This window comes from Triplophysa rosa, linkage group LG14 (genome assembly GCF_024868665.1).
Source record: "Triplophysa rosa linkage group LG14, Trosa_1v2, whole genome shotgun sequence".
NCBI classification, from domain to species: domain Eukaryota; kingdom Metazoa; phylum Chordata; class Actinopteri; order Cypriniformes; family Nemacheilidae; genus Triplophysa; species Triplophysa rosa.
Window position 1 is genome coordinate 14,503,580 of NC_079903.1, and position 13,493 is coordinate 14,517,072.

Sequence of the window (13,493 nt, forward strand, 5' to 3'; positions counted from 1 at the left end):
TCTTTTTTTTCTGTTGAACACAAAGACATCTTGAAGAATGTAGGACAGCAAACAGTTCTGGGGCACCTTTGACTAACAATCGTATTTTTTCCTACTGGTAGTCAATGGGGGGCAAAATCTGTCTGGTTATAAGCATTCTTCCAATTCTCTGTGTTCATAAGAACAAATAAATTTATACAGATTTGGAACAACTCGAAGGTGAGTAAATTATGACAGAATTTTCATTTTTGGGTGAAGTATCCCTTTAAAGACACCTGTTAATACTGACACTGCTGTCTATTCGTAACTCATGACCATGAGTCCATCCACAACCCCCTCGACATGTTAAATAACAATGTAACGCTTTGTATGCAACAATGCTTAATACTCACCGATTGATACTGATACCAGGGCGTGTGAGAAAACGGAGTGTGTCTCTATCAAATCCTCAGCCATCTTGGGGTGTATGAAAAAACTGGGAGGAGAAAGTAATATCAGGGCATGGCATATAATGAAGATGCTGTGTGCCAAGACAAACAAACGTTTCTATGAGCGATAGAAAGCACTGGGTTAAAATGTGTCAATGAATAAAAGATTTACATGTTGCAAAATATAAAGGTACGTGAGATCAAACTACATCCGTTAATCACCTAAGATCACCTTGCCAAAGATATTTCGATAAAATACGTAAGCATCTGATAAAGACGACAAAAACATGAGTATATAAGCGATGAGTGTGTATTCCCCATGCACATGTGGGGGAATTCTGTCACTTACCAAAGCACAGACCACACTCCAGTTATGAGACTGTGTACAAAGGACGTAGAGATGTTTTTCCATTTCCAAGTGTTTCTCTTTGCTGTCTCTGGTACAGGTAGTTTTCCGATTTTTTTTTAAACAACTTTGGCAGCGGACATAGATATCAGTGTTTTGCTCAAACTGAGATACATGTTCAGCAAAAACACCATGAATTATAAGAATTAAAAAGCCTACGATAAAGGCCCATTCATGATTAGTCATGTGACTTATGGGGGTTAGTGCCTGGGACGGATCATAAAGCCATCCATTGATTCTGTAGATATAGCTACTTCATTGCCAAAAGCATGTGGGATTCCACAGAGTATCTAAAATATCTCTGGTATTTGGCAGTTTAAATAGGAATGATCTGCTTATAGGCTGGAATAAACATTCCAGACGACACAAAAGTGAAATGGTAAGAGCAATGCAAAAATTAACATAACTGCAAAATAAAATGCATACATAACACTAATAACTCAGGGGAAGGTTATTTCATAATGTGATGTCATGTGGTAAAAGAGCTTTGAATTGTTTGGTTTGTCAGTATATTTTGAAATGTATCGCTAGGGGTGGGCTAATGGGGCTGAAGCCCTGAAAGTTTTCAGTAAAGCACTGAATGTTTTATTACCATGCCATGTACAAATCACTTAGGGGCCCTTTACATTTAGCGTCTTTTGCGCATCTACCCATGGACAAATGTGAGTGGGTCCTTCTCCGTAAACAAATTTAGAGTGTAAAAACAACGCCACTTTCCCAGCAGCTTCTTGCGTAGTGAGGCGTACTGACAAATATGAGTGCAAGATCGAATCCACCTTTTACCAAACTACATTCTCATCACACATCAGATCATACAGTCATTTATTTTCAACTAAATGAAGAAAATATATGAAAATGGCTAACAGGTGTTTAATAATAAAGTGTATGGTGAGGTTAAGGGTTGTAGAGAGGTCTTTTTGTCCCTGTTAGTTGTCATTAAGGGTGTGCAAAGCAGCCGGTATTTGTATCTGTATTTGTATTTGTTGAGGGGGGAAAGTATTTGTATTTGTATTCGAGTAAAATTCAAAATAGGTGTAAAAATCCAGTTTTTTTGCGTTACACTTCTAATTTACGTTATAGTGTACGTAAACAGAGCGAATATGAGAGCACCCGACTGCAGACGTCAATAATGAAGCATAACGGAATAATCTCCCGATCAAACTCCGCTTCCCGAAAGTTATAAACTGCCTCCGGAACCCAGTTAAGGTACAAAAATCTATTCAACAAAAATAGTGATGCACGCAGTGAAGTCTTTTTTCGCTCAGCCGAGCCTTCTCTGTTGCTGTGTGGAGCAGCCTGTGTCAGTCATCTCTTTTACCCCCAACCCCCCCCCACCCCTGAATGTCACTCACTCATGCGGGCATGCACTGCGGTCTCGTGAGAAAACGCAGCTTTTTGATATAAAGTTTTTCTTGTTCCCGAATACAAATATTTTTAAAGTATTTGTTCGAAATAAGTATTCGTAAAAAACACGCTATTTGTGCCTTTCCGAATACCGTATTCGGGTTCGGCTCCACCCTTAGTTGTCATATGTAATAATTTTACTACACAATCATTTACACTCTATTATTATTATTATTATTATATAGTGTACAACATTCCTTGTTTACCTTGCTGTTTCAAAATGGGGTCTGCCTGTACTATTTGAGCACGATTGACACGCATTAACATTTAAATACAAACCCGAGTAAACAACCGATGTCTAGTAATGCGCAACGCGGTCGCGAACAGACTGAGGTGGCCCATTAAAAGTTTTTGCATACAGGCCCCGACCTGACTTGCTACACCACTGTATTCGAACACGTATGTGGAGGTCTCTGGGCTAAGCCCAGCATATCTACTCACCTTAGAACCGCCCCTGTTGCTAACACAACATAATACAAGTTTCGTAAACTTTCTTAAAAGCATAAAGGCATATTATGTACTGTATATATACACAGTATACACCAAAAAAAGTCAAAATATTGCAAAAATAATATTAAAAACGATTGTTTTGGTCATTATGTTCTGACCATTATTCAATTTCTTTGTTTTTGTCTTGATTCATTGTCTTGTAATACAACATGCTGTGCACCACCGGGGGTTTTCTGTAAGGATAAGTGTAAAAACATCCCTTACCTCTGCAGAGTGGCCATGATGTGCGATGCATGGACCTTTAGATCAGAGGTTTGGGTTCTCAAACTGTGGATTGCACCCCTCAAGTGGGTAGCACAGGGGAATAAGGTGGCTCACGCAAGTCACTTGGCTGTTGTGGTGCTTTACAGTTAAAACACTGAACATGGGCAGTATAAAACCCCTGCTTCATCCGTGCTGTAAATGTGCTGGTGTCACATCCGTGAAAGCACAATAAATGTCATTGTTTCTTTTCTTAATAAACCTTTTGTCTAATGCACTGCAGCAGCTAAGTGACTTGTGTCATGACTTGCGAAGCCTACAAACAGCATTATTTTATATAACTTATTACTCCATTACTTATTTTGAAAACCAAAGCACACCCACACATCAGCTCTGAGAGCTCCAAGCGTTCTTATATTTTTCCCCATGCTCGCTTCCACTTACTTTTGGCCGTATGTATATGACATGATTTTTAAAAAATGATCGGTAGTAGAGGTGTATCACTATCGATACACTATCGAAAAAAATATATTGCGATAGTTACATGTATCGATATTTTTGCACAGCCCTAATTCAGGGGCGCAACTAGACATTTTCGGAGGGGTATGCGAGATCAGTTTTGGCGCCCCCCCATCCGCCACCCCAATATAGAAAACACACAACAAATAAAAAATCCGTAGACAAGTTGTATATTACCTTTGGAGTCATTCTAGTTATACTGTATTTTAAATCACGTGAAGGTGACAATCAGATTTGCATAACAGAAGCATAAAGGTTTCCTTTTAAATAAACACTTTTACAGAAACACTGCTTCACAGTGTAACAATTCTGAAAAGATAAATAACTTATCTGAAAACTAATAAAACAATAGAGTAAAAAGTAATAAAAGTGGGCTACATGAAGTTAATGCTCAGACATACACAATAAATTACGGCTGCAACTAACGATTATTTTGATAATTGAATAATCGGACGATTGTTTTTTCGATTAATTGGATAAAAGGCTAAACAATTTTTTATTTTAACTTTTTATTATAACGAAATAAAACCCCAAATAAGGGTATTTATTGTATTCTTTTAAAAGTGGGTTTCACTTATATAATCTAGAATTTTGATATTTAGTCTAATACCTTTAATAAAAAAGCTTGTCCAGTTTTAAACAATAAAACTTCTTTAAATATCCTAAATATAAGTAGCAATCGAGTTGTAGCCCATTAGAGATGTGCTGGTGAGGAAATGTGCCCAGTGAATAATAAACTTATTTTGATCTTCAAAGTTAGACATTTAGATTATTCCCTTTCCTTCAACAAAAAATATTATTAACATGATTCATTATTATCAAAATAAATAAGAGGTATGACATGATATACTTGCGTTGTATAACACAAATAAACAACAAGTCTTTGTTTTTTCCACTTACTTTAATGCTTAGTTGTGGTTCATAAATATTTAATGAAAACACAACAATAAAATAGTAACCTATGTTAAACATACTTTTACTGAAACTTTATAATGAAACCTTTATTGAAAAACGAAATAAGATGGATAACATACATTTAGCCTAACACAGATAAATAAAAGATCTTTGGATTTTCCCCTTACTTTAATTTTTTTTAGTTTGTGGTTCATATTTATTAAACATCATTAAAGTAAAACAAAGACAAACTCACTTACATTGAACGAAGAAATTATATATTTTTTATTAACAAACGTTCTTTTGCGCTCCTGTCTCTGTCATCCTGTCAATCGCTGTTTCACTGTCCTCACGCAATCTCCCAGTGCTCTGTGTATAGAGAAGACGCGTCAAACTCGTGCTGTTTGCAGAAGACGCATCTGCTCCCGTTATATGAAGAACACGGGCCTGACGTTCAAACTGCACTGCTCGCGTTGTATGGGGAAACGCGTCTGACGTTTAATGAAGAGCCCAACAACTAGGCTATCTTATATGCATGATAGTGGGAGACTTAACAGCTTTAACAACCTTCTCAGACTCTCCCAAATGTAAAGCTCATTCACAAACATAGATTTATTTTACAAGCGACGTGGAGGTGAACTGATACGTTAATATATGTGACCCTGGATCACAAAACCAGTCTTAAGTAGCACGGGAACATTTTTAGTAAAAGACAAAAATACATTGTGTGGGTCAAAATTATTGATTTTTCTTTTATGTCAAAAATCATTAGGATATTAAGTAAAGATCATGTTCCATGAAGATATTTTGTAAATTTCCTACCTTAAATATATAAAAACTTTATTTTTGTGAGTGGATGGTCTGCCACAGTGCCCCTGATTAACAACTTCAACTTCCTATTCTAACAACTCATATATCTATAGAAAGTTTATTTGTTCAGCTTTCAGATTATGTAAAAATCTCAATTTCGAAAAATTGACCCATAAGACTGGTTTTGTTGTCCAGGGTCACATATCATATACTATGATATGAACTAGCCTACCTCTCCGGCAACGTTAAATAATTTAAAGATTTACAGAGATTAAATGATATACCAATAGATCTTTATCCACTTGGACATTGTTTTTGTTTTTTGTCTTGATTTTACTTGTCAATTTACTTGTTTTTAATTTTCTTGTTCTGTGCCTCATTTCTTTGCTCGATCCATTTGGTCATGTGACTGTCACAGAGTGAGTGGTTGACATAACTTGATTTAAATAAAATATATTTGTTGAACTCGTTTAAAATGTTAGACAAAAGTTCAACTTAAACGTTTTATATAATTACTTTTTTCGCTATATTTTCTATTATTTATAACGTTTCATTTAAAAAATCTTTAACTAATATTTTGTTATTTCCCCTTGTGCGGCGCCCGTATGCACCGCATATACTGCATACCCCATTTTTGAGCCACTGCCCTAATTAAAGGGATACTGTCATCATTTACTCACCTTCCAGTTGTTCCAAATCTGTGTAAATTTCTTTGTTCTGATGAACACAGAGAAAGATATTTGGAAGAATGCTTGTAATCAAACAGATATTGACTTCCATATAGTAGTAAAAAGTACTTTCTCTTTTTTTTCTGTTGAACACAAAGACATCTTGAAGAATGTAGGACAGCAAACAGTTCTGGGGCACCTTTGACTAACAATCGTATTTTTTCCTACTGGTAGTCAATGGGGGGCAAAATCTGTCTGGTTATAAGCATTCTTCCAATTCTCTGTGTTCATAAGAACAAATAAATTTATACAGATTTGGAACAACTCGAAGGTGAGTAAATTATGACAGAATTTTCATTTTTGGGTGAAGTATCCCTTTAAAGACACCTGTTAATACTGACACTGCTGTCTATTCGTAACTCTTGACCATGAGTCCATCCACAACCCCCTCGACATGTTAAATAACAATGTAACGCTTTGTATGCAACAATGCTTAATACTCACCGATTGATACTGATACTAGGGCGTGTGAGAAAACGGAGTGTGTCTCTATCAAATCCTCAGCCATCTTGGGGTGTATGAAAAAACTGGGAGGAGAAAGTAATATCAGGGCATGGCATATAATGAAGATGCTGTGTGCCAAGACAAACAAACGTTTCTATGAGCGATAGAAAGCACTGGGTTAAAATGTGTCAATGAATAAAAGATTTACATGTTGCAAAATATAAAGGTACGTGAGATCAAACTACATCCGTTAATCACCTAAGATCACCTTGCCAAAGATATTTCGATAAAATACGTAAGCATCTGATAAAGACGACAAAAACATGAGTATATAAGCGATGAGTGTGTATTCCCCATGCACATGTGGGGGAATTCTGTCACTTACCAAAGCACAGACCACACTCCAGTTATGAGACTGTGTACAAAGGACGTAGAGATGTTTTTCCATTTCCAAGTGTTTCTCTTTGCTGTCTCTGGTACAGGTAGTTTTCCGATCCCGTAGTTCACTAATTTGAAAAATCCCACGGAGGCTCCAGTGGTCAAAATCACAGAATTCAACTCCATGTTTGCAGCGCGCGCCTCTCGTAATCACTAGAAGCACCCGAGTCTCGCACGCGCGTCTAGACCTTTAGAGAATGAAACAGATGCGCTTTATCTTTATACTTTAGCAAAACGACATCCTGGTTGTTTTATTTCATTTCATTTTGGACTAGTCCAGTCTACGATTACGTCGCACGTGTTGATAGCGTCCTTTACAACCAAAATGTCATAATTGTTGTATGTTAAAAAAGAAAAAAATGCTATTTTGTTTCACTGCTCGGTTCGGTCGGTCCGACAGAAAGCTGGGATCACAAGAGTGAGTTAGTTACGAGTGGCAGCAATTGAACCGGAGGCAACGTATGCGTTACAAAACCCTGATGTGTTTGTGTAACTTTTCGCTTTTACTATTACCAAACAACAGAATCCCCGCCCAATTATCGTAATTATCGACTAGCCACTCGTGCTTTTGAGCCTTACTTCTAGACCCGCCCCCTTTGCAAGGGGAGGATTGTGGGAGATGTAGTTACGACTTTCGTAGCTTACAGTTAGATATTTTCTTATATAGGCCTAATATTCTCTAATATTTAAAGTTGCTACAGAGTCACACTCATAGGCTTTACATTTAAATAACCAAAATAATTTGCACTTTTGCATTCGTTTTCAACGTCTTATTGCGGTCATATTAAAGTTCACGTTGAACACTGAAAACGTTTTAGCACGCCTTTTATTTTTGCTGCTTTTCAAATGACGTTCATGTTTAGATTTTACGAATCTACCTCTGTCCCAGACCTTACTTCTTAAAATGTCAATATTTGAAAACTGTTAAAACATAACTGTTAGACACAGGTGGACATGGTAGTCAAACAACTAATATGTTAGAACGGACTTTTGAATGTTTATTCGTTGAGTTTATTCAGGGCCAAGAGTCTCATAGCTCGATCCATCTATTCAGTATTGGGTCGCTGGGAGTTTTCGATGCTGGAGCCTACTCTACTAGGATATTTCGGGTCAAGGAAGGCAGGGAACCACAGGGTGGCCGATCTCCTAATTTATGTTTCCGGCGCCCAAGTCGCGGCGTCTAGCGACATCTCGTGGTGTTTCGATTTTAATAGTTCTCTTTTAAACCTGTGTTGTAACAGTTTCGTAGACACGTTGCATCTTAACATAACACTATTAACAATTCAGATAAAGTCAAGGAGGTTTTAAACAATATAGTCGATACCAGCTTTTGGTGCTATACCATTAGCTGTTGAAATATATGAATACTGTAAACAAGTTAATTAAATGTGTGTAATTAGGTGAAGTATGTAAATAAAATGAGCTTAGAAATAAAACATGAAATAAATGTCGCTTCATTAATTGCACTTCGACTTATGTTTATGAACAAAACACAGTTTGACATCGACGTCACCGCCGCTCACTCTGATTGGCTCACAGCATCGCAGCTGCTATGTCGAGAGGTGTCAGCGATTTTCGCAGTTCATGTAGAAGCTGCTGGGAAAAGCGAACATCAGCGAAGTTTGGATGAGAAGCGCAGAATTTCAACTAAGACCGTACATTTGTCGTCTTGACTGACTGGTAAGACAAGAGAAACGTGCAAAAGTAAGAGAGGACGACACGAAATAAGGGACGATACACTGTCTTTATGCTAATAGGATGTATCCTTTATGTTACCATTTCATGTCAGAAGGTGTGCTTCTAGTAAAGCACAAATGGCTCATCGTCCGTATAATAAACATGTGTGTGTGTGTGTCTTCTCAATAGATATGTTGCTTATTTAACATAAAAGATGAGTTATAAAAACGGTTTGCCTGCTTGTCAAATGCATTTATTCTTCCTACACTGGATATGAAAGATGGTAACTTTTGGAACACTGTTGCGTGGTCAACAATAACTGGTTTCATTTGATCAAACAGCAGAAAACCTATAATTGAGTCGACAAACAAGTGTGAGGAGATCATAGAGATGGTGTTCTTAGAATCAGATCTTCAGGATGGAGAGTAAGATTACCAGGCACTGTACACATTTTTGACAATGTTTGCTTATGTGAGTGTTTTTTTACTCATTATTTAAAGGAGTAGTTCACTTCAAAATTTGCCCCCATTCACTTTCCATAGTTATTTTTATTCCTACTATGGAAAGTCAATGGGGGCGAATTTTGAAGTGAATACAAAATTACATCTTAATGCCACTTGTGGCTGTTCTACAGAATGAATGAGGTTGTGATGGACCATCATAAAATCTTGTTGGTGTGGAATAATGGAGAATTTACTGCTGTGGGTGGTCTTTGCACCCATTATGGTGCCCCTCTTGTTAAAGGTAAGGTGAGGCCCTGTGATCAATCACACTGGCTGTCGTGATCAATCACACCGGCTGTCACAACCAAGAACAATTGATAAACCCTATTCAGTGTTTGTTTTGTAAAAAATTAATCATTCTTTACCCTTAACCTTTTTTGTCATTATGATCTATCAGGTTACATTGTTGTGTACAGTGTTGTGTTTCTAACAATGGTATGATTGGTTATGTCTTACCGTACAGGTGCTTTGCTTGGAGATCGAGTTCTTTGCCCATTTCATGGGGCGTGTTTCAATACTAAAACTGGAGATATTGAAGAATTTCCTGGACTGGACTGTCTGCTTAAGTACAAGGTACTGCAGGGGTCTTTGATAACACTAAAGGTGTCAGGCAGTTTTGTTGGGGAGCTGTACACCCATAACAATTGCAATTCATGTGGGATTTCCTGTGTATTATGAATCACACATTTATCCATTGTCACTGTCCTGTTAAGGTCAAAGTAGAGGATGGTAAAGTTTACGTGACTGCTGGTAAAAAGGTTAGTTCGCTAACAGTCTTATTTTGTCTGTAACCTGTTGCTTTGCATTGTATTAAATGTTATGTCATATTCATTCAAATTTAGATGCAGAACAAGCGAGTTAAGGAAATGAGTGGGAGAGTCCCTGAAGTCAGTCACACTGTAGTCCTAATTGGAGGAGGTGAGCAAATGACATTCTGAGATCATATAACCTTTATGTTCATTTGAATATTTAACGTAAAGTTTCCTCCCACCTTAGTGTGAATACCCTGGTAATGCAATATATGTGGTTCTATTTTCGCAGGTCCAGCTTCCTTGCAATGCGCAGAAACCCTTCGGCAGAATTCTCATGGCGGTAGAATTATAATAGTTAGCAAAGATGAGCAATTACCTCTGGATAAGACCAAGCTTAGCAAGGTTGGAACACTTTTTTATAAAGGAAATAAGGCACATTTGTTTGTGTTTATTTGTTTACCATTTATATTTATGTTTATTGTAGGCAATGAATATTGAAATTTGAAAGATTCTGCTTCGGCAGAGTGACTTCCTTCAGCAGTATGAAATCGAAGTGTGGACTAAAAAGGAGGTGAGTTTCTCTCTCTATACAGTATATACAGCCACTGAAAAAAATAAGAGACCATTCCAAATTTTCATTTATTCAGCATTTCTAGATGTAATGTGGCCATTCCATACCAGTGTCTGTTGAATTTCAACAAAATCAAACTTCATCCAATAGCAATGTGAAAGATTGACAGCGTGACAAGACACATGAAAACTGTGATACAAATTGAGATTATCACGTAAAAAATATTTTTTTTAACTTTTCCTACATATAAAATATCTGTACATATATTACTGTTATTGCTTAATAGTGAATATGAACTTGTTTTCTTTGCAGCATTTGAGCTCTGAAAAAATACAGAGCATCTTTTCTGTTATTTTGAACTGTTTCTCCAGTGTTCATTTTCTGCAAATAAATGCAAATAGAAACAATATATTTTTTTAATTTGGGAGAAATATTGTTAGTAGTTAACAGAATGAAACAAAAATTATAATTTTACCTAAACATAAGCCTAAAATAAACATAAACCTAAACATAAACCTAAAAAAAACCTTAAAATAATTTTGGAATGGTCTCTTAATTTTCCCGCGGCTCTATATATGTACAGTATATATATATATATATATATAGAGAGAGAGAGAGAGAGAGAGAGAGAGAGAGAGAGAGAGACATAATGTATATAAAACATGTATTCATTTGTGGACTTGTCTGTTGACACAAAGGCAAAAACAGTCACTTTCAAGGATGGCACTAACCAGCACTATGATCAGCTCTTGATTTCTACAGGTGGCAGGTTAGTTTATGTTTTGAAGAGCTCGATTTTAATAGTGCTTATTGGTCAGAAAAAGGCTAAAGGAACACCTCTTTTCCCGCTATTTGAGCAATTATCTTCATTTAAGCACCTTATGCAAAATGTTACAACATATGCACATATTAACATGTCTTTTGTTTTTTCTCTAGAGCCAGGCCACTGCAGTGTCCTGGTGCTGAGCGGGAAAATGTGAAATTGGTGCAGAACTATAAGGATGCCACAGAAATTCATCAAATCAGTTCAGGCAAAAGGGCGGTAATCGTTGGAACTTCATTCATAGGTATTCAAAAGATGGAAAGGTTTTTTATACACACAGCATTGTCAAATTATGTCCTTTCATTTTTTTTATCAGGAATGGAGGTAGCAGCTTATTTGTCTGGCAAGGCATCCAGTGTCACTGTTATTGGCAGCAGCAAGTTTCCTTTCCAGTCATCACTGGGTCCACATATTGGGAAAATGACGATGCAGGTTAATACTAGTAGACATTGGTGTATTTTCCTTATTGTTGGTTTATTGCTATACACCTGCTGTAAGAATAAACATCTGTGTGTTACAGATGCTGGAAGAAAGTTTTACATGAGTAATGGTGTGGCTGAAATTCAAGGTGAAAATGGAATGGTAAGAGAAAGCATAATAACAACCAAGGGGCATACAGTGTCTGACTGCATGATAATGTAAACAACTTACACAATTATTCAGGTAAAGGAAGTTGTTTTGAAAAACGGGGAAGTCCTTCCAGCAGACATTGTAATTGTGGGCATTGGTATGTGCAAAAATAATTCTCACTTTTATGACTTGCATAGAAAAAAATGCAATGCATATGTATTTTACAATTACACCTTCATTCTTTTCAAGGTGTCATACCCAACTCTGATTTCTTAAAGACAACATTGGTGGAAATTGATTCACGCAATGCTGTTGTCGTGGACGAGGTAGCAGACATCACATCCCATAGAGCACACATAACACTTTAATTCTCTAATACGGTCATGTTTATGAGGTCTGTGTTTTTCAGTTAATGAGAACTAATGTTCCTGATGTTTTCGGTGCTGGAGATGTGGTGTCGTTTCCACTTGCTCTGGTCGGGCATAAGAGGGTTAATATTGGACACTGGCAGTTGGCACAAGCACATGGTACCATGTGATTTCATAATGACACTCTCAGTGTTACTACCTGAAAAAAGGTGAAATGAGTGTAAAATATGTGTTTGTGGTTCTAAACAGGACGAATTGCTGGCTTAAGTATGCTGAATCGACAGGTTGCGACTGTACCATACTTCTGGACCGTGTTGTTAGGGAAAAGTATCCGATACACAGGTGATCATTCCAATATACATTTCTCATCTCTGTGGCAGTATGTGAGTACAAGAACAGATTTTTATAATTTTTTTCTTATTCTTCAAGGCTACTGAGAGGGATACACTGACATTGTTTTCAAAGGAAGTCTTGAGGAAAGAAAGTTTTTGGCGTTTTACATTAAGTAAGCTAACAGTGTCTTCTCAACACTCACACTGTGAAAGCCTAACATTTGTTTCACATGTTGAAAATAAAATTGGTTCATCTGTTTATATCATAATCCAGAGATGAAGAAGTTGTTGCAGCTGCCAGCATGAACTTTGACCCTGCTGTCGCAATGTTGGCAGAAATGTTATTGATCGGGAAGATCACTAAGGCTCAGGCCCAGTGAGTATCAATAGGTTGGGTAACACAAAACATTCTGTGTATCCATAAACCGAAATATAACTTGTATTACAGTACAGTTTTTACATGTGTTTGATAAAATACAAGGATTTTTTCTTTTCACAGATCCGATGACCTTAGCTGGTTGCAGCTCCCATAAAAGTCTATCAACACTTCAGTTATCAACACTTATGTCCATTTCTATGTTGTTTGCAGTTTGTCTGTCCATTATTTTATTTTAATATCTTACTGTACTTATATTTAGTACCAGGTATATAGCTTCTTATTATCAAAAAAGAAAAAAAAACATTGTTTGCCGGAGTCATAAGTCCAGGTGCAGCTGTTCTTACAAACAGCTGAAGACCCACCCCAGCACATGTCCTGACATCAGTGACTAGACAGTGCGATAAACATTTGTCTGTGGAGAAATCCTTATACACTTTATTACTTTACTTTGCTTATTGGTATGATAATAAGTACTTATGTTCTGTTGATTTTCATGTTTTATATTGTATCTACAGGGTAACTGGCATTAATACTTTTTACAATTTTATCAATTCATTTTTATATTGCATTTAATTTATAGTGCACATTTGAGTACATTTCTGAAGCAGACCATTTATTTCCTAACTTTCATTTTAAAGTTATTGTTGTTGTTTTTGGTGATTAAATGCAAAAACAAAGAACAGATAATAGAGAAATTTTACAAATCTGTTGTTATCAGCTTATTATGTGTGATTACCAAATATACCTATACAAATAT

At 36.6% G+C, this 13,493-nt stretch overlaps 2 protein-coding genes across 2 annotated transcripts in view; one reads left to right on the top strand and one right to left on the bottom strand.

Moving 5' to 3' along the window:
• The window catches only part of tlcd2 (TLC domain containing 2), a 28,374-nt gene extending 21,117 nt beyond the window's left edge, over positions 1 to 7,257 (bottom strand). The window contains exons 1-2 of the mRNA XM_057351332.1: positions 6,709 to 7,257; positions 6,324 to 6,406 (exon numbers count right to left, since the gene is read on the bottom strand). Coding sequence (XP_057207315.1) covers positions 6,324 to 6,406; positions 6,709 to 6,887 — 262 coding nt within the window. The 5' untranslated portion in view covers positions 6,888 to 7,257. The remainder of the gene's footprint in view (positions 1 to 6,323; positions 6,407 to 6,708) is intronic.
• Positions 7,258 to 8,793: 1,536 nt separating this feature from the next.
• On the top strand, positions 8,794 to 13,352 carry aifm4 (apoptosis inducing factor mitochondria associated 4). The gene is given in 18 exon segments (XM_057351459.1): positions 8,794 to 8,863; positions 9,073 to 9,182; positions 9,405 to 9,514; positions 9,655 to 9,699; positions 9,784 to 9,859; positions 9,983 to 10,095; positions 10,178 to 10,264; positions 10,963 to 11,033; positions 11,201 to 11,331; positions 11,404 to 11,539; positions 11,618 to 11,669; positions 11,751 to 11,814; positions 11,907 to 11,983; positions 12,067 to 12,184; positions 12,275 to 12,367; positions 12,455 to 12,530; positions 12,632 to 12,733; positions 12,857 to 13,352. Coding segments are annotated over 18 exon segments (1,530 nt in total). The 5' UTR covers positions 8,794 to 8,828; the 3' UTR covers positions 12,891 to 13,352.
• The last annotated feature ends 141 nt before the right edge of the window (positions 13,353 to 13,493 follow it).